This window comes from Magnolia sinica, chromosome 19 (genome assembly GCF_029962835.1).
Source record: "Magnolia sinica isolate HGM2019 chromosome 19, MsV1, whole genome shotgun sequence".
NCBI lineage: Eukaryota > Viridiplantae > Streptophyta > Magnoliopsida > Magnoliales > Magnoliaceae > Magnolia > Magnolia sinica.
This window is the reverse complement of record NC_080591.1, coordinates 28,420,956-28,442,052: the sequence shown is the minus strand read 5'-3', so window position 1 is coordinate 28,442,052 and position 21,097 is coordinate 28,420,956. Positions and strand designations below refer to the sequence as shown.

Sequence of the window (21,097 nt, the reverse complement as noted above, 5' to 3'; positions counted from 1 at the left end):
AGAATCCAAAAGAAGATCCTGAATGAATTGTTAAAATCATTTGAGTTCTGTTTGGTAGCAGTCATTAGACCAGGAGCTCAAGACACTGATATGCTACAATGGTTACTTCATATAGGCAAAGGTCTAGAGGAAGAAGATATTCTTTTTAAGCTGCTCGAAGAAAACACAACGCTGATTTCTCTGGGATGTCAGGAACATGCAGAAAGTGCTTTCGCAGCATGCAGGTCAAAATCAGGTTACCTTGTCAGAGAGATTTACAGATGGGAAGAATGGCCAATCTTTGGATGGGAGTAACACTGGTACCAAATCTGGTATATCCCCCTAGAACTCTGGATAGATGGTGTGATCAGAGAGATCAGAGCTCGTATAGGGTCGGCGGTGGGTATTGATAGCCACACAGATAATAGCGAAGAGCTGAGATTCGCTGGAATCAGAATCAGAAAGAAGAAACTGTCAAAATTCCTGATTTCAATAGGTCTCAAGGTCGGTTCGACAAAGTTTAGGGTTGCTGTCATACAGGAACATACCGATATTCAGAAAGGTGTCGGTGAAGGTCTCGACTCCCACATGGAGTTTGCCTGAAGGAATGATGGAGCTCTGATTCCATACACAAGTGGATTACGTTACACTGAAGAGAGGACGTGTCTCAATTCTAGGCGTGGGAACAAGAAGGGTGTTGGAGTACCGTTTGAGCAGCAAACGTGGAGAATTCGGAATAGACAGGCAGACATGTGGTAGAGAAATTAATAAAGGGGGCACAAAAGTCGTCCACCCCATCAAACGTGATGCTGACACGTGGCAGTGCATCAGGATGTATTAATACCTCATAGAGTATTTCAAACCGAGAGGCTCTTGAAATAGATGGTACGTGCAGGGGAACTCTAACACGTGAGTGTTTCCAACAGAGTGTCACACATGTGGGACAACTTAAGTCCCCAGATGTGCAGGGATCTTTTAAGGCCTAGTCCCATAAGTGAACCCAGAAGCCTGGTTCTACCTACAATTGCTCGAGACTCGGAGATTTCCCCCTCTTCATCAGAACAGAGAAGCGGACCTCACCAAAAACTTCTTCCGGAATGCGAGCAAACGTGCAACTCAGATTCTCCAAGATTCCATATGACATGATCCTTTGAGGATGACGACATTATGTGGAGAGCGAAGGATAGCGCAATAGTCTGCAGGATGAACAGCACAGTGCAAGGTACACTCGGTTTGCCCCTTCCGTTCGAGACTCAATTCTGGCCAGACTCGTCGCAGAGAGTACTTCCAACAGGCTCAGAGATGGGGGCGTCCTCAGGGCTGTTGGTTAATTTCGGCAGTAACAACAAATTCGATAAAGGAACGCTCCTTACAATGAAGAAGGGGATCTGTGTCAGCCAAGTCTGGTCGAACACGGGTTGGGCAATTGTGTTAGCCCAGCATTTGTAACCCCTTTAGCAATTAGGCAGGTTTCGGCAAGAAGGGAGGAGTGTGATACAAGATCAGTTCAGCATAAACCCTGTCAGGTAGATGAAAGACAGTTGCAGGTTGGTAGAATTACTATGGCCCAAGGTATGAAGAAGATTACGCTGGCTACGATGGAGGTGGCGTGCTTTTTGGGAGTGACCTTTGGGGATAGACCGGAGGATTACGTATCATACTTCGAATGGGTAGAGGAAAGGGGCAGACTGCTCATTCCAAAATAGTCCCGAAACAGTGATAATCAAATAGAGTGCAGGGAAGTCATTGGCAGATCAGTGATTAGAGCAGTAGCTGCATCTTCAGTTGGGAGTAAGGAGGGGTCAATAACCGGCAAATGAAGATTATGATATGGAATGTGCAGGGGCTTGGGTGTGCGCAGAAAAGAGGGCAGTTGAAAGATATCTGTAAAGGATACAAAATTCAGTTGGTAGCATTGCACGAAACAAAATGGCCGGAAACATATCAAAGAATGATCGATTCGATTTGGTGGGGCAAGGATAGTCAATGGTTAGTGGCAGACGTGGATGGGGCAGCTAGGGGTATGTTGGTGATTTGGAATTCGGATATTTGGACAAAAGAAGATAGTTGGATCAGTACATACACAGTATTGGTGGTGCTGAAAGAAAACGGGTCTGGTTTCAGGTGGTGTTTCTCTTCAGTGCATGGGCCATGTAAATCAAAATATCACAATGATTTGTGGGCAGAGTTGGGACTCTTGTTGTAAGAGGTGGGGCTTACCTTGGTGCCTCGGAGGCAATTTCAACGTTATAAAGGAGATTCACGAAAAGTCAAATGGGGGCCAGATTACTAAAAGCATGAAAAAAAAAATTCTGAATGGATTTTCCAAAATGAGATGATAGATCTTCCATTAGGTGGAGCTAAGTTCACATGGTCGAACAGACATGCGACTCCTATTATGAGTAAGTTAGACAGATTCCTTATTTCCACAAATTGGGCGGAGAAATATCTGATGATTAGTCAAAGGGGCCTTTCTAAACCTTTTTTGGATCATTGTCCAGTTCTTTTGGAAGTCGGAGACAAGGATTGGAGACCTCGGCCTTTCCGCTTTGAGTTAGCATGGTTAGAAATTGAAGGTTTTGGGTTGAAGATTGTGGATTGGTGGTCTTCATTTTCAATTGAAGGGGGAGCCGGTGTTTCCCTATTCCAAAAATTAAAGCAGTTAAAACAGAAGATTGGGAAATGGAAAAAGGAGGTTCTTTTTGGTCGAGAGGGGGAAAATGATGAAATGCTTCTCCATATCCAACTGTTAGACTCTAAAGAAGAGGCAGAGCAGTTATCGGAGGAGGAAAAGGCTTGGAGGGAAGTGTACATAGCTAAATATAATGCCAGGGGGAGAAAAGAGGAGATCAAATGGCGACAAAGGTCAAGGGCAACACGGTTGAAAGTGTGAGAAAAGAATACCAAACTCTTTCATGCGAGGGCTAGTGCGAGAGCGCAAGTAAATAAGATCTCTTCATTAGTGGTAGATGGGGAAAGGATCGAGGGGAAGAGAATTTTGTGATTCCATAATAAAATTCTATACAAACCTTTTAACTTAGGATACGAACATTAGGCCAGTGCTCGACAATTTGAATTTTGAATCAATGTTGCCTGAAGAGGCAAACTCGTTGGAACAACCGTTTTCCACAGATGAAATCAAGCAAGCAATGGAAGAATTGGCAGTGATAAGGCTCCAGGGTCAGACGGTTTCCCGATAGCATTTTTTTATAAATTCGGGGAGCGCGTGAAAGGAGATGTCATTGGTTTCATGCGAGAATTTTTCGAAATGGGAGGATGTACATAAACCAACGATTTAAGGAAAAGCGAGGATCTTAAAGTTAGAAGAGATGAATTAACCGCTTTTGGGAAATTGGGTTTGGAGGTTTGGAGTGGAGGGAAAGGCTAGATGGAGGGAGGTAATAGCAACAAAATATGGGGTTGAGGATGAAGAGTGGTGGACGAAGGGATCATCTTTATATCGTTCTTCTCACCTTTGGAAGACAGTAGCATCCTTAAAGGAGTGATCATGGGATGGAATTGGTTTCCACTAGGGGATGGTAAAAGAATTAGATTTTGGGAGGATAGGTGGGTGAGAGATGAGAGTCTAGTTGTGAGGTTTCCATCTTTAGCTACGATAGCTAGGGTTGAGGGGAAGGTCGTGAGCAATTGTTATTCGATAAGAGGGGGGGAAGTTACATGGAGCCCTATTTTAAAAGGAATCTTTCGAATGGGGAGTTTGAAGAGATGGTTATATTTCTTGAGATGTTAGGAAAGATATCCACACTACTTTTGGAAGTGGATTCCTTGCGATGGTGCAAATCGAAGACAGGTTCTTTCTCGATTAGATCTTTCTATCGATTTTTGTGTGCGGGTGAGGATCATTTTGAGATTGTGGCAACGGCATATCTATGGCATTATGGTGCTCCATTGAAGGTGGCAGCATTTGGTTGACTAGTAGGCAGGAACAAAGTGCTAACAATAGAGAATCTTTGCAAGCGGAATATGTATCTCCCAAATGTTTGCTTGTTGTGTTTCAAAGATGCGGAATCAGCAGATCACTTATTCCTTCATTGTGTTTTAGCCAAAGAGCTCAGGGATCTTGTTCATAATATTTCGAGGTTCTATGGGTGTTCGCGAAAACGACTGGGGAGTTTCTCATAGCTTGGCATGGCAGGGGGATAGGGAAAGAAGGGTAAAGGCGGTGCGATTAAGCCTATTGACAACTCTATGGGCCTTAGGGTGGGAAAGGAATCAACGTTGTTTAAGGAGCAAAATTGAGTGGGCCAGTGCAAGTATTCAAAAGGGCAATTCTTAATATGAAGGTTTGGGCGGAAGTGCATTTAGTTTTTTCTTCATTTTTCATATTGGGGGAGTCCCATTGGGTGTTGTTGTACTTTTGTATATTTGCATTTTTGTATTTTTGCTTCCTTTGGTCTTGGCCTTTTTTAATATGTCATCATCTTTCACATATATATATATATAATGTACTATGCGGTCGAGCTCATGGGAACTTCCCATGAGGTCGAGTTGTGTGGGCCCCACCGTGATGCTTGTCGAACATCTACCCCATCAGTTAGATGCACCATTCCATGGTGGGCCTAGGTTTCAAAAATCAAGTCAATCCGTGACTTGTGTGGGCCACACCACATACAGAAGTTGAGAGGGGCTACCCTCCATTAAAAAATTCATAATCATTTGTTGGGCCCACCGAGATGTGGTTTGCAAATCCAGCCCATCCATTATGTGTGTCCTACTTGGATGAGGATTAAGACCAAGTTTCAGACGCATCCAAATTTCAGGTGGACCCCACCAAGTGCTTTTACATGTTTTAGGCATGTCTTCACATGCTTTTAGATGGTATGGCCCACTTGAGTTCCGTATACAGCTGATTTTTGGGATATCCCATAATTTAAAGGGGACCCATCAAATACACGGTGTTGATGGTCGACAAGCATCACGGTGGGGCCCACATAGCTCGACCTCATGGGAAGTTCCCAGGAGCACGACCGCATAGTACCTTTTCCCATATATATATATATATATATATATATATATATATATATATCCAAAGTATTCAATAACGGTAATGGTGGTCGTAACAGCTAGTCTTACGGCATTACAATATGGAACATAACGGCCTGTAACCTTTTTTTTTCCTAAAAAGAAAATGCCTCATATCGGTCCATTCTAGGCTTGTATCAGCCTCGTTACAGCCCGTTATGGGCCCATAACGGCCGTCATGATCATTATAGGACCGTTATGGGCTTTTTTTTTTTTCTTTCAAATGGGCATTACGACCCGTATTGCATAACGGATCTCACTATTACCGCTACGTAATAGCTATGAAGTAACCATTTTTTTAATACCATGGCAACAACCAATATCCAATTATAAACGGAGGTGGTTATATGATGGATGACCATCAAGAGAGACCCATTGCACTCATGTGATGGTAGTCGTCTCTAAACTACATCCTTTCACGCCGATCAAGGCTTGGTATTATTGGCCACTACCTCAATCAAGAGGGCATCATCATCAAAGTAGTTGATTTTGATGTCAATGATACTTTCTCCATGCTAGTTGATATGTGGTGTAGTGAACCAGCAATGAATGCTTAGGGGATGTTTGCATCATTTTAGAGTTTCCTATAACACAACTTTACAAAGAGCATCCATGCCACAATTATATCTCACTAGCTACATACCTGTCTTCCTAATTATGGCCCAATGGGTGACGGATTTCTAAAGGTCCAACATCAGAATGTCATCTTTGATCTGAGGCGATGGTGAAGCCCTTTTATTTTAGGCCCATGGAAAAATTCAGGATACCCGGGTGCGCAAAAGACCCCAACGATACAACCAATCAATAAGTTACATCATCATCTAATAGCCACCTACTGAGAGGACCAAAGGTGATGACGCATCAAAAATATTAATGATTAAGCCCATCACTTCCATTTGCCGAGTTGCATATGCACCACAACGTGCTAAATGGTGATTCGGTGAGAGAGGAATGAAGACAATTACTCAATGATGAGTTCTCTCTAAGTAGTGGAGTCCAATAAAGAAGAATGATGGGTGGTGGACATTCTTGCCAATTAGCAACTCGAGCATGTTACATGGCAGAAATGACATTCCCACCATACAACAATCTAATGTTGGGTGGCGGATTTAACTGGATTTGCTAATTCAAACCATGGACCTTGTTTTATAACCTCAATTTTAGTTGGATATGCAATGTTAAGTACCCCATTTCCCTGTAATTGAGATAGCTTTAGTTTTGGGATATTTAAATGAGAATTTAAGAAAGTCTGAAAGAGAGCTGAGAGAGCCCCTTTCTCCTCTTGTTTGGGTGGCGTTTGGATTAGCAAATTGCAATTCCCTAATTTTTCCCTTCCCCATCCCTCCCTTTCTTGTATGACATTGAGTTTTTGGTGTTCGTCGATTCTAGTTGATCTCAGGTTTACATCAATTCCCCATTTAGGTGGTGCACCTTAGAACAATGGTCAAGATCACCAAACATGGCAAAATTAAGGATCACACAGTTGCTCAAATGTACAGAATTCTTCACGTGTGCCCAAGATGACACAGTTGCTCTTTGCTTTGAGCATGTGTAAAGCTAAAAGCAAAAAAGCAATGTAAAATTAATGAAATAGATCATCAAGTTTTTTTTTTCAAGGTAAACATGGAAATCATTCGGTATGCAACTGGTTGGGCTACGCAAAAGCATACTCTAGTCATTCCATGAGCTAAGGACCAAATCGAGTCACAGTCAAGGCCCATGAGTCAACAATCTTGCTTAGCAAAGCCAAACCAAACCCGACAACCAAATACTCATCCCATTAGTGCCATATCAGTTAGGTTCGGTAGGGCCTACTTGTTGGACCATTGTGCAAATAAAACATGAGTCCAGCCCTATAAGTTATTGGGCCTAAAACTCATGACCTAGTCCAATCCACAGGCCTTCATTCCGATCAGTATAAATTGGTCCAGTTTTGGGTTGGACTAGGCCAAACCAAGCCAATTGCAATGCTAGAAATCTTTATTTTTTTATTTAAAATTATTTATTTTATTTATTTATTATTTTTATTTTTATTTTTATTTTTTTGCAGAAAGACGCAACCATGGAAATCAAGCAAAAGAATAGAATGGTTAGTTAAAATGCTTCCATGAGGATCTTGGGGACTTTTGACACAACAAGCACCCCTAGCTTCTCGTCAACGATACTTGATGTAGTAAGCGGAAGGGAATCGGAACATCACAATGGGTTCTTAATTGCCGGAGATCCATCTCTGAATAAGTAATCAAGCTTATCTTCAATGGGTTAGTAAAGGCAACCCTAGACATGCTAGGTATGGGAGTACCATGCCCTAGTGTCTTACTTTCTTTTGTTGGCATGCTTGAAGAACCAGACTGGACTATGGCTCAGATTGAGGAACTCAAGATTGAGATTCACCCATATAATTGCTCAATTGATGAAGTGAAAATAACCAACATGGGGCTACCCCACTCTATCCTTAAGAAGTTATAAGCTTCCAAATACCATTACAATTGTTTCAAGCCAAGCTTGAGCCAATCGAAATATATTAGGGGTTTGGTCATCATTGTAAACTAAAATTATGTTGCAACCACTCTGGTGGGCCCTCTTTATTGAATTAATTTAGGGAGCCAATCCATTTTTATTGATGGGTTCACCATTTTTTTCACTTTTGGCAGTGTAAGAGTGAATTTTGTTTGTGCATTGCCAAAGTAGAAATACAAGGTTATTTCTATCAACCACGGTGGTTAGTGATATCAATTCCTTTGAACGATTCAAGTTGAATTCAGATTGAGCATCCAAATACACCCTAAACATTATCCATTGAGCAGACAAAAGGATAATGACATCTCTTGGAGTGTAGCTGATGTCTTTGTAGAAATTCTAGATCTGAATGAAGAATTAAGTTGTTGCAATTCTAGGACCAATTGCATTGTACATTAAAAACATGGGCAGACTCCCATGTGTCCACCCTTAGAATGAGAACTTGATGATAACAACTCTAGCATGTTATCAATACATCCTTGTTTTGGAGTATATTTTGTTAAAAGAAGATTTTACCAAATCCCACCATTTGCATTTTGAGGGACGGGCCAAAGGAAATCTCCCCCTGCAAGCATAATGACAACTATCATCCTTGGCAATTTCTAAGCTCGGTAGTTTCTTGGGATATTTCAAATTTTGTGGTTTTTCTCCAGATATCAACGAGAAAATATCACTAAACCATTCTTCCAAAATACGGAGTTCAGGAAGGAGGATGGTTCACTAAGCCATCCTCACTTTATAGAGCCTCGACCACTTGAAAGGTCATCTCTTCCAATCTTCCCCGCTTTAGCGAAGGCTTTTCCTTCAGCCTTGGAGATGGATCTATGAAAAGATTCTAGTTGGACAATTGGATTTCCAACAAGCCCCTCTCAAAACTCTCCCTTTCTCTAACCAGAGTGTCTTCCAACACCTCCATCCCTATGGCTCACTACGTCTCTGTCAATGGCTCGGGTGCTTGGTCCCCCTTGCAAACGAGCCCTTTAGAGTCTGAAGTTCTAGAGCTCTACGTTTGGCATTCAAGCGGTCCCCGGAGAGGAAGATTGCCCCTGTTGGTCTCTCTCTTCTTCTAGCATGTTCTCTTACAAATCCTTCTGGAGTCTCATCAGAGAGGGAAGACCGACCCCTCTTCTTCAATTCCCTTCCTTCTTCTGGTCCTAAAAGGCCTCTCCTAAGGTATTGGCTTTTACATGTATTCTTACTAGAGGAAGAACGCTTACGACCGACAATCTCTACCGTCCGTGAATGATCCTTCCAAACATGTCCCCTTTGCTGCAGAGACGCAGAATCCATTCCTCACCTCTTTTTACATTGGTCATTTGTATCAACCATATGTAGCTCGATTGTTTCTAAATTCAAACTCTTCTGGGTTATGCCAACAGACATTTCTGCCTTGTTCCACGCTTGGCAGGATGCTCATATCCAGACTGCACTCAGACCTGTGTAGCAGATGACGCTTTTGGCTTCCCTCTTGGAAATCTGGAAAGAAAAGAACGCTCAATGCTTCAGAAACTTGTTCTCCCTTGCTCCTTCAGTGGGTTTTCGAATCACAATAGTGGTGAAGGAATGGGCTTCCTCTCTTGCTACGATGGATAACAATGATCTCTCCTTTTTGTTGGGCTAATTGTCCTCTAGTTCCTTTTTGTTTTTGCTTCTCTTGTGTTGGGTTGCTCTTCTCCAATCTTTTTTTTTTTTTTATTCCTTTTCATCCACTCCAGCTCTTCTACCCACATTTGAGCCAAGGTATGTTTTTTGGCTTTCTTTGTTTTGCTTTGTGCTTTGATTGGGCCTCTCTTGGGCCCTTGGTTTGTATAGTTCTTGTTTGTTTCCTTTTGGGTTGTTGTTGTGGCGGTTAATAAATTTTCATCCTTAAAATATATATATATATATATATATATATATATATATATATATATATATATATATCACTAAAAATTAAAATTAAAAATCTTCATCATCATCATGTAAGCCCTATCCTAATTAATTGGGGTCTTCTGCATGACTTCTACTCTCCCATTCCACTCTATCAAGGGCAATACCTTCAATTAGACCACAAGACATCGAGTCTTTTCTTACTACCTTCATCCGCATCCTTTTGGGGCCTTCCCCTGGCCCTTCTAGAGCCTTCAACTTTTACCAACTCACACCTAACTGGTGCGGTTCTTTGCTTTTCTTCGTTTTGCTTTGTGCATTGATTGGGCCTCTCTTGGGCCCTTTGGTTTGTATAGTTCCTGTTTGTTTTCTTTTGGGTTGTTGCTGCACCCATTGATAAATTTTCATCATTCAAAAATATATATATATCATTAAAAATTAAAAATAAAAACCTTCATCATCATCATCATGTAAGCCCTATCCTAATTAATTAGGATCTTCTACATGACTCCTACTCTGCCATTTCACTCCATCAAGGGCCATACCTTCAGTTAGACCACAAGTCATCAAGTCTTTTCTTACTACCTCCATCCGCATCCTTTTAGGGACTTCCCCTAACCCTTCTAGAGCCTTCAACTTGTACCAACTCACACCTAACCGGTGCAGTTCTTTGATTTTCTTCATTTTGCTTTGTGCATTGATTGGGCCTCTCTTGGGCCCTTTGGTTTGTATAGTTCCTGTTTGTTTTCTTTTGGGTTGTTGCTGCACCCATTAATAAATTTTCATCCTTAAAAAAATATATCATTAAAAATTAAAATTAAAAATCTTCATCATCATCATCATGTAAGCCCTATCCTAATTAATTGGGATCTTCGACATGACTCTTACTCTGCCATTCCACTCCATCAAGGGCCATACCTTCAGTTAGACCACAAGTCATCAAGACTTTTCTTACCACCTCCATCCGCATCCTTTTGGGGCCTTCCCCTGGCCCTTCTAAACCCTTCAACTTGTACCAACTCACACATGACCAGTGCAGTTCTTGGTCTCTGTTGCACATGACCAAACCATCTAAATCTACTTTCCTTCATCTTATTACCTATTGGGTATACTCCTAAGTTCCCTTGAGTCCATTCATTTCTAATTCTATCCTTCCTCATCTTGCCATACACTCATCATATGAACATGTTGTTCCTTAACTGCCCAATACTCTATATCCCATAAAGCATGGATGGTCTTATATCTATCATGTAAAGTTTCCCTTTCAGTTTGAGGTTTCTCCACAATCATGAATTATTTACCCAAGGTAACAAAAGTGGTCAATTTTGGGAAACTTCTTGGTCTGCAATCTTAACTTAAATTAAAAATTAAAATATTTATTATAAACAAACAAACAATTTTTAATGCATAATTCATATGATGATACACCAGAATTTGACTAGAAAGATTTGATAATTTTGAGATAATTTCGCAATAAAATTGTGTGAAATTGAAATGTTCCAAAGTTTTTTAATATCGCAAAATTAACACAGTAACATCGTTTGGTTGATATTTCACAACAATATTGCAAGATTTTCATAACATTGGCAATATTTGTTGCAGTGGCTGCAAGCGCACATTGATCAGGCCATGCTCCATTTAATTCTCATCTGGAGGTACATTTAAGCAGGTCTTTAGCCAAGAGTTTGTCAACTAATCAGGGATGTTGAGCTACCTCATCTATGCATGCAGATAGGACTCCTCTGTTGGTGTGGATGTCAAGCATGTGTATTATCTGTTTTTTTTTTTTTTAATATGAAAAAGTGGGGAGAAAAATTACCTGGAAACAGAAAGCTGAACCATCTGCACCACAATATGCGACCTGACCTGAACATCAATAAAGAAAAATCTTTTTCAGAACCATAAATAATGAGAAAACCTAGAACATATGTCACTTGCTTTGCTTCACTTGTCAGTTGCTCAATTTCATAAACATGGCTTACAGGAATGGGATTGAAACTGATCATCACATCAACCCTACATTAGAAGGGGCATGTCTCAAAATTCACACCCAGGTTTGTGCAGGAAAAAATGGAAAGTGAAAGGAAACATGGTTGACCTTTTCCATAATCATCAATTACTTCCCCAAAAGTCATCCAATGGAATGGTCAGGATTGTCAGATAGATGTAATTTGGAGTTTGGCCATGGTTCTGAATGTCGGCATTGGTTGGCGTATCAGCCTGGCGGAAAAATGATACGATACGGCGTCACGTATCAATATTGGGGCCGTATTGGCCCGTATCGGTCAGATTTTTTTAAGCAAAAATAATATAGAAAAATATTAGAAAAATAGGAAAAAATTAGATACCCAAGAATCTCTTTCTTTGTTCTTTTTCTTTTCTTTTCTTTTTTTTTTTTTTTTGTATTTTGACCATATATTCAATGGTGGATTGGACCATTCTTTGATAAGAATGTTGTCTGTCGATTTGACTTGTTGAAGGTCAACCAAATAGGCCCTAATTAAACACAAATCAAGCATGATTTAGTGAACAATGGCCCATTACATTGAAATGCAACAAAAAGTAGATGAAAATATAAAGAAGAAAGTGAAGGTTTACCCTTCTTTTCGATTTTTCCCATAATGGTCCACTTCGCTTCTATTTGTCGATTCCCATTCAAATCATTTGTTTTGATCATAAAATAGGTTGAGATCTAACCTAAAATGAGTTTTTTAAGCTTCTTCCATCATTTAAATGAAAAAAAACAAAAAAACAAAATCAAAATTGGGCTTTTATGGGTGTATCGGCCTGTATCAGCCGTATCGGACCTATCGGTGCCGATACGCCCTATATTGGCCGAAACGAGCCAATACTGATCGATACGGGTCAGGGTTTTTTTTTTTTTGGTATCAAGAAGATATGACCCCATATCGTATATCGTCTTGTGTCGATACAGATACAATACAACCGTATTGGCCGATACGATACTGATATTCATATCCATGGGCTTGGTCCACCCAAGCTATAACCTATCAATGTTTCAAAACCCAGACTGAACCTTGATCCATTTTTGGTGGGCTGTTCAAAATTTGATCAAACCAAGGCAAACACTCTAATCCACTCTTGCCCATAAATCTACTTAATTCAAAACAATTAAAATAAACAGTATTAACAGAGTATCTAGTTCCAGCATGGTCATTAGGACATTTGCTTTTCAAGCTCAGTTTGTGGCAGTGTATTAAATAGCGTGGTAGCGTAGCGTGTAGCGTAGCATACAAAAAATGCTACGTAGCGTATAAAATAGCATAAATACGCAGTAGTGTACGCTATAAGGGTTGTAGCGTGCGCTACATATACGTAGCGTGTAGGGTATATCGCGTACACCTCAGGACTACCATAAGAATTTTAAAATAAAAGTCATGTTAGTTAAAAACTTGTTTTTAAATGGTGGTGACTGGGCATCTTTCCTTTTGAGTAGGTGGTGGGAGACTCATATTATAAGTCTTTTGTTTATTAATTTAAAACAATCGCAATAGGGCTTTCGAACAGCCTTATTGCAATGCCACAGCAGCCGCAAGTTTCCCATTTTTGAAGCTTGATTCCAAGATTTCAAAGAGTGCTTTCTCAAATCCGATTTTTGGAGTTCAATCGGAATTACAGGAGCATCATTTTACAGGAATTTCATGAGCATTGAAGCCCAAACAAGGGAGAAATCGCGTATCCCTCTTTTCGCAGCCGCATGGAAACATAGCTCCCAAAAATCAATTTTCCGTTGATTAAATCTCTATTTAAGGTATATTTTGGCCTTTTAATCATTGCTAATGAGTTTTCTTTTTATTTATGCTGAAATGTTGTGGTTATTTTTCATTTTTTTAATTTTTTTCTTTTTATGGGGGGCTGTGGTGTGTATGGCATAGATTTGACCCATCCAACCATCACGTGGGACACATGCGTCCACTGTGGTGTTTTATGCCACAGCCCACATGTGTGGGGGTCCTCCATAGTGTTTTATGCCATGGCCCACATGCGCGGCCATAGCCCACATGCGTGGGGTCCACTATGGTGTGTGTATGGCACGGCCCACATGCATGAGGACCATTGCAGTGTATGGCATGACCCACATGCGTGGGGTCCATTGTGGTGTGTATGGCATGACCCACATGCGTGGGGCCCACTGTTGTGTGTGTATGGCATGGCCCACATGCGTGGGGTCCACTGTGGTGTATGTCTTTTTGAAGAATGTGACATTTATATATTTTGCTTTTTTCTTACTATTTAATATTTTATCATATTTTTCTCTTTTTTTAAAATTAAAAAATAGAAGTATTGTGTAGCTTACGCTACCCGCTACGGAGGGTTGAACGCTACGCAACACACTACCGCTATTTAAAATACTGGTTTGCATTTCAAGCTTCACCTGCGATCTTTCACTTTTTTCTTTTCACACACACACACACACACACACACACACACACGCCAAATGCCCAGTTTACAGTGACCTGGTCAATCTGTGGCCAGTATCAGTCCAAACTGGTCTGACCGTGCAGTCCAGTCCAGGTTTTAAAACAGTAGCCTACCTCATGATCGTTTTCGATCATGTCCCTGTTTGCCACATCCAACAGAGACAAAAATCATGTCAGTGATATGTCTGCTAAAAGAAAGTAACAAATGCCAGTCTAGCCCATAAAATAAAGGATGAAGTGTTGGTAAAGAACAGTAAGTAGTAGATAACTCAGCTACAAAATATGAGCATTTTAATAAACATACATATTTAATTCCTTCCTAATTGCAACTGCAAGTTGTTAAAATGCAAGATACATGCAGTAGCATTAGGGGGAAATGATATGAAACAACGGGAACCATATGATAAAGTGAGTATCCATATCTGACACCCAGGTACATATCCAGCACCGACAGGAATTATCTGATCCCCACCTGAGATATGAATAGCAAGTCTTGAGCTTATACCAGTGGGACCCATTCTTCACTGATCCAGACCACTAACCTGATGGGCCCTACAGTGCATGGCATGTGATCTAAAATCTCCCTAATGCATCATTATTACTTTCAGTCACCAGCCTGCAAATAAATGGCTAGGATTTTCTAATATGAAAGGCTCTTGGATCATGGCCCTACCATGGTGGTCCTTCAGAATGATGGTCTGAATCACCCAACCATGGGGCCCATTATGTATTCAAGACCCACGCATAGCATTCATATTCACAGGTCAAGGAATGTATAATTCCTCACCCCAACATACTTGTACATGTCCAAGTTATGTCGCCTGATGCTCTCTGTTAACATATATTGTCTGCTGGCGCAAGGAAGATACCAGTCAGTCCTGATGCTTGAATACTCCATATAGAAAACGGTGACCCATAGTAAGTATGCAACCCTTGCTGCTGTGTCCCAGCAAAAGATTTCCCAGTCACGGGAACATCATGTGCGGCGTTTGACAAACTAAGGAGCCTCATCGTTCCATCATCAATGGACAGAATGACACATCTACAAGAAGCAAACAACAAATTAGAATATCTATAACATAGGAAATGTGGGAAGAGGAATTGTATGATCCTCGGCCTGAAGACATGCATAGTATCCTCGAGTTTCCAGTTTGTAGTTTGTGCAAAGTGAGGTCCATGGTTCAGAGATCCAGACCATTGATCTGATGGGACCCACCATGTATGGACCATGCCCGAAACTTCCTCAGATTGGATCATTCCAGCCATCAAATCTTTGACCAATTTCACTGGAATGAGGACCACAGTTGCTTTCTTTCTTGGCCGTCTATTTTCATGATGCTAATCAAAGGTTACTAGATTGTCAATTGGTGTGTTTTTCAGTGTATGGCCTTGTCACCCTGTCATATCAATGGTCTGAATCACTCAACTCCTGAGGCTCCACTCGTACAAAGGCCATGGGGATGCTATACATATCTGTGGTTTTTAGATTCTCTTATTTATACCAGAGGCATTCAAGCCAAGAATTCTTTTATTGCAAATTGATGTAGCAAGGATAACCATTATCTTGCATGTTCGTCAATATCAAGAAAATTCATGAATTACCTTGGGTCATGCAACCAATCCAGGCTTAATACAACCTTCCGCAATGGGTTAAGGTCCCACAAAGGCCGGTATGGATCACTGCAAGGGACAAGAGAAGCTTTCCATTGTTTTTAATATGGCTAGTAGATAGAATTTTAACTCCTGAAATAAATACAAAAAATAAATAAAAGAATTGTAATTGAAAACATGGAACGCAGTCTACCAGAGTAAATGTTGATAGACAAAGTATTGGAGATCTTCCTCTTAATTCAAACTATAATACATAGCAAGCAAGTTTTGCTGCCAGCATTCCTGAGCAACTATATTATTTGACTCATATAACAAACATCCGAGTGATAAGCAGACACTAAATGTCAACTGCAAGATTTTGTCAGCATAAGTAATGCAACCCGGTTATCGAATAAATGAGATATCGACACCAAATTGCAAAGAAGTAGGTAAGAATTACACTCACAAGAATATTTGAGTCAAGAGGGAGAAAAAACTTTATTGATATCGAACTTCCTCTTACAATATTTAAGAAAAGAACTCACACTTGGCAAAAAAAAATAAAAAATAAAAATAAAAAAAATTGAATGATTGACTCCTACACCACCTCCCCTTTTATAGACCCTAAATGAATATTTAATGAAAATCCATCCAACTAAAAGATTGATTTCAAAATCAATCATAATTTATTTCAAACCAATCTAATCTAACTATGATGGTAAAGGCCTAATAATAGTTTAAGCAAACATAGAAACTAATTCTAATTACATCTCTAAATTAGCCCCATATCTTCAATCATATACTTAGATCAGCCCCCACATCTCTCAAAAAAAGTAAATTGCAATCCTTGATTTAGGCCCCAAAATCTAAAATTAAATAGTCCAAAAATCAGCACACGTTGAGCCCTTCAGTGGACTATGGGCGTACACCTTGTTGGCTTCATTGTCAAACATTGGCCCATTGTCTCTCGACCTATGGGAGGCCCTATGGTTGCCTCACATGAGAAGTTAGCATGCTGCCTTGTTGTCAATGACGGCACACATGGAGTGCCAAATCATCTCCCAAGTCCCCAATTATAATTTTTTAAACACTGACAATATTATTAAAAACCAAAAGAGAAAAAACAAGAATACAACGCAATTACAGGAGCCACCAAGAAATTGGAAAATTGGTCATAACATTTGAAGCCGAGGCCCATTCCATAACCTGGAATTTGGCTCTAGTAAAAAACGATTACAGCTGATCCTTTTCTATTCCTGAACAACGATCGTTACTTTCTCACCAAAGACTCCAAAAACCCGCTAGCATACACAATCTCCAAATTGTTGTCCCTCTCTTCCCACAACCACCATCGTGCCAAGATAAAAGGAAAGAATCCATTGAGCATGGGGAAACCCAATCTACTTCAAAGAGCCTGAAGAAGCCATTCCAAACATCTCTCGCCAAAGACCAATGGATGAAAAGATGATCCACTGATTTTGCATCTTGGTGGCAAAGAAGGTAGACATTCAGGAGATAGAAGTTCCTTTTACAAAGGTTATCAGGAGTAAGGATCTTATTGCACCCCACTAGCCAAGAAAAGGCCACCACTTTAATGGAGAGCCATATTCCCATACAAATTTCATTGGACAATCCCTTTCGCCTATGAAATCACCACTTACCATCTTATAAAAAGATTTCACCGAGAAGATACCCAATTTTTCTTTGTTCCAACGAAGCGAGTTCCTGATTGCTATCGATGGAGACTCCTTATCTAGCATTCGAAGTAACCAAACCAAATCCTCACTTTCTTCATCAGAGAGGTTTCTTCAGGGGTGGGAAATAACATCCTCGCCTCTTGAGAAACAAGAAGCCACCCTTAAACCTTCCTCCGTCGATATCCGAGCTAGACTAGGGAACTCATCACAAAGTTTGGAATCCCCCAACCATTTGTCCTCCCAAAATCTAATATTTTTCCCATCCCTCAATTGAAAACCTATCCCTTCCCAAACCCGATCCTTTAAAGCCGCCACCAACTTCTACAAATAAGAAGTATGATAAAGCGACGATGATTTGGTCCACCGCCCCCTTTCATCCACCCCTTATTTCCTCACTATCACCTCCCTCCATCCAGCATCCGCCTCTACCCCAAACATCCAAACCCATTTCCCTAAAAGCGCAAGGTTCATCTTTTCTAAGACCCTAGAAGCTGAAAAGAAACCGTTTAGTGTTCAATTTACCAAGATTGAGAATTTGGCCGAGGTCACACATTTCCTCATCCACGATCTCCATTTGACGCCACGGCCCAATCTACTCAGCATTTAGTCCAGGAAAACCCAATCGACATGGTCATATGCCTTTTCAATATCTAACTTGACAACTATGCCCTTGTCTCCTCTTTTATTACATGAGTCAATACATTCATTGGCCAATAAGGAGTTGCAAATTATCTGCCTGCCGTCCACAAAAGCCCCTTGAGAAATAACTTCCCCAAAATTGTATAGAATCTAGTTGCCAAAACTTTAGCTAGGATTTTGTAGGGGTTGCCTAACAAACTTTTGGGACAATAATCTCTAAGGCATTCTGCACCATCCTTTTTCGCGATTAAAGCTATAAACGTGGCCCCTAGCTCTTACGCAATTGTTCATTGATCATAAAATTCGTTCATAAAGCCTACCACATCCTCTTTGACCACCTCCCAAAATTTCTAAAAGAAAGCGATTGGAAAACCATCCGGCCCCGGAGCTTTATCATTGCCTAGTTTTAAAATTGCCTTCTTGATTTCTTCCTCCGTAAACTCCTTTTCAAGACCTGATGCCGCTTCAAGAGAGAAAGAATCGAAATGCAAATTGTCCAGCACCGGCCTGTTCCACACGTCTTTGGACTAGGGGTGCACATGGAACCGGTAAACCGGACCAGAACCAACCAAATCGTATGGTTTGGTCCAATTCCGGTTCCAGATCCAAAAATCAAAGAACCGATTAGTTCGGTTCGATTCTCAATTTGGGGGTATGTAGAATCGAATTGATTCGTAGAATTGAACCAAAGAACCAAACCATGGATCCAAACCGTGGAGCTAAACCTGGAACCGAACCATATATTTCAAAAAAAAAAAAAAACCATAGTATTCATTCCCATAAGTTTTCACACTGCCCCCATCCTTTTCTTTCTTCCCCCCCCCCCCCCCCCCCCCCGAACAGCCACCTTCCGCCCATCAAACACCGCCCGGTGCTCCTCTCTCGTTCTCTGCCTATGCCTGGTTCTCTCTCTCTCTCTCTCTCTCTGGCTCTCTCTCACTATCTTGCTGGTTCTCTCCCTCTGGATTATAAAAAGCCCAGAACCGTATAACCGATTCGGTTTTAACGGTCCAGTTTTGGTTCAGTTCTAGGGTGCTAACGGTTCGGTTCCGGTTTCACCCTAGAACCGGACCGAACCAACCCATGTGCACCCCTACTTTGGATAGCAACTTCTTATAAAAATTAACAATAGACACACAGACCTTATCCTTACCTTCCAATCTTTCGCCTTCCACCATTATAGATTTGATCTTGTTTGCCCTCGCTCTGGCACTTGCAGTGGCATGAAAGATTTTTGTGTTTTTATCTCCCTCCTTCAACCATAGAGCTCTCGATCTTCGTCGCAATTTGATTTCTTCTTCCCTTAATCAAGCATTGTACTTAACCTGATATACCTCGTTCCATGCCTTTTCCTCTACTGATAATTCTGCCACATGCTCTTTGGAATCGAGATGTTGAATCGTTTAAAGAAAAGTAGAGGTCTCCTCCTCCCTAGACTACAAGACGTCTTTTTTCCATCCACACCCACAAATTTCTTTTTTCAAGTTTTTTTTAGGTTCTTAAACAATGTGAAACTTGTGCCCCCTTCAACTGAGAATGATGACCACCAATTCACAATCTTCTCCCCAAAACCTTCTATCTCTAGCCATATGGGCTCAAATCTAAAAGGACGCGGACCCCAATCTTCCTTGCCCAATTCCAACAAAACCAGACAATGATCTGAGATGGGTCTACGACGCCCTCTTTGGTTAATCAACAAAAAATTTTCTGCCCACTCTGAGGAGATAAAGAATCTATCTAATTTGCATTTTATCGACTTAACCTAGCCATTTGTCTCCAATTAATTATCTCCCCGGCTTTTAATGCAAGCATATATGCATCAAACATTTTAAATACATCTTTGAAAGACAATTCATTTCTGATATTCGAGTTAAGACTATTAAGATATCTCAAAATATTTTGATCTTCATACTCATGAAACACTACCCATGAAGTCAACGTATGGAACTCCTCGGTGTATTCATTTACTAACTCATTCTCTTGACATAAATTTTGACATATTTTATAAAGGTCACAATCAAAGTCGCAGGAAGGAACTTCTTTTTAATCATTTTCCAAGAAAATTTTTTTTTTTTCTTACCTTAACGAATTCATTTGGCTTGGAGATCATCCCACCATGCTAATACATGACTAAAAAACTTCACAGCTACTTACGTTACTCGAACACATTTTCTACCTTGCTCAGCCAATTGATGAAGTCAGCAACATTCAACCGGACATGGAATTCCAAAATTTATATCTTAATTTCAGGCTCTCTATCACCTTCCAACAATTGAAGGATTCAATCATTGGGGTCTTAAAAAACCAAAGTTGCCAATTGTTGGTAGACGGGTCGGGGATGAGAAGCCAGCAATTGGTTACATATATGATGCGATGGAGAGGGCGAGAAATAAAATCATGGACCACTTTAACTACAAAAAGCGTGATTACAAGCTCATTATAGATATTATAGATAAAAGATGGGGCAGTCAAATGTCATCTCCATTGTATTAGGTTGCCTACATCCTTAACCTAGCCTATTTATTCGCTTCTGCTAATCCGGCATAAGTACAAACTGTACATATGCTTGATCTTATTGACGTGCTAGAAAAAATGGTTCTAGATAAAGAAGAACAAGACAAGATCTCTGCTCTACTAGACTTCTATACAAAGAGTGGGGGCATATTCTCAAGGAAGATCATCGTCAGGCATCGGACAATGAAATTGCCCAATAAGTAGTATGAATTTCTCAACTCTTATATATATATATATATATATATATATATATATATATATATATTTACGATCTAATATACAAAGTCTAACCTACTTAAACTATTTTCTCAACTAACCGGTGGATTGCTTATGGAGTGGACCCGAATAGGGAGGATCCAGCTCTAAAGAAGCTAGCCTTGATGATTCTTGGACTCACGTGTTCTACTAGTAGTTGTGAGCGCAACTGGAGCACGTTCGAGGCAATAAGTTTGACAAAAAATGAAAATGTTAATATGTTATAGTTTGGAATAATTGCAATTTCTTATAAGTGTAAGCTAAGTTATTAAGCTAATGCCTAATGGATTTGCTTTCATGCCGATTCACACCAAGAAAAGGAATCACCTTGAACAAAAGAAGCCCAATGACTTGGTCTTCATCCAATACAATCAGAAATTACGAGAACGATTCCAAGCTAGGAAAGGAAAGCATGGTTTCTTTGACCATATCTACTTAGATGAGCTGGATGCAGATAATGAGTGGCTCGCAGAGACGAAGGAACTGGTCTTTGCTAGCAAGGACCTAACATGGGCCCAAGTTGAAGATACCACACATGAATTGACACCT

At 40.4% G+C, this 21,097-nt stretch overlaps 1 protein-coding gene across 7 annotated transcripts in view; it reads right to left on the bottom strand.

The window, feature by feature from the left end:
• LOC131234503 (uncharacterized) overlaps positions 1-21,097 on the bottom strand; it is a 56,090-nt gene that overhangs the window by 5,130 nt on the left and 29,863 nt on the right. For 3 of the 7 annotated variants that reach the window (XM_058231436.1, XM_058231432.1, XM_058231433.1), the window contains 3 exons: positions 15,456-15,533; positions 14,723-14,895; positions 11,231-11,277 (listed from right to left, as the gene is read on the bottom strand). In XM_058231436.1, coding sequence (XP_058087419.1) covers positions 11,231-11,277; positions 14,723-14,895; positions 15,456-15,533 — 298 coding nt within the window. Of the gene's footprint in view, positions 1-11,230; positions 11,278-13,967; positions 13,993-14,650; positions 14,896-15,455; positions 15,534-21,097 lie in introns of all 7 variants that reach the window. The other 4 variants (XM_058231434.1, XM_058231435.1, XR_009165730.1 and 1 more) reach the window with 3 other exon arrangements.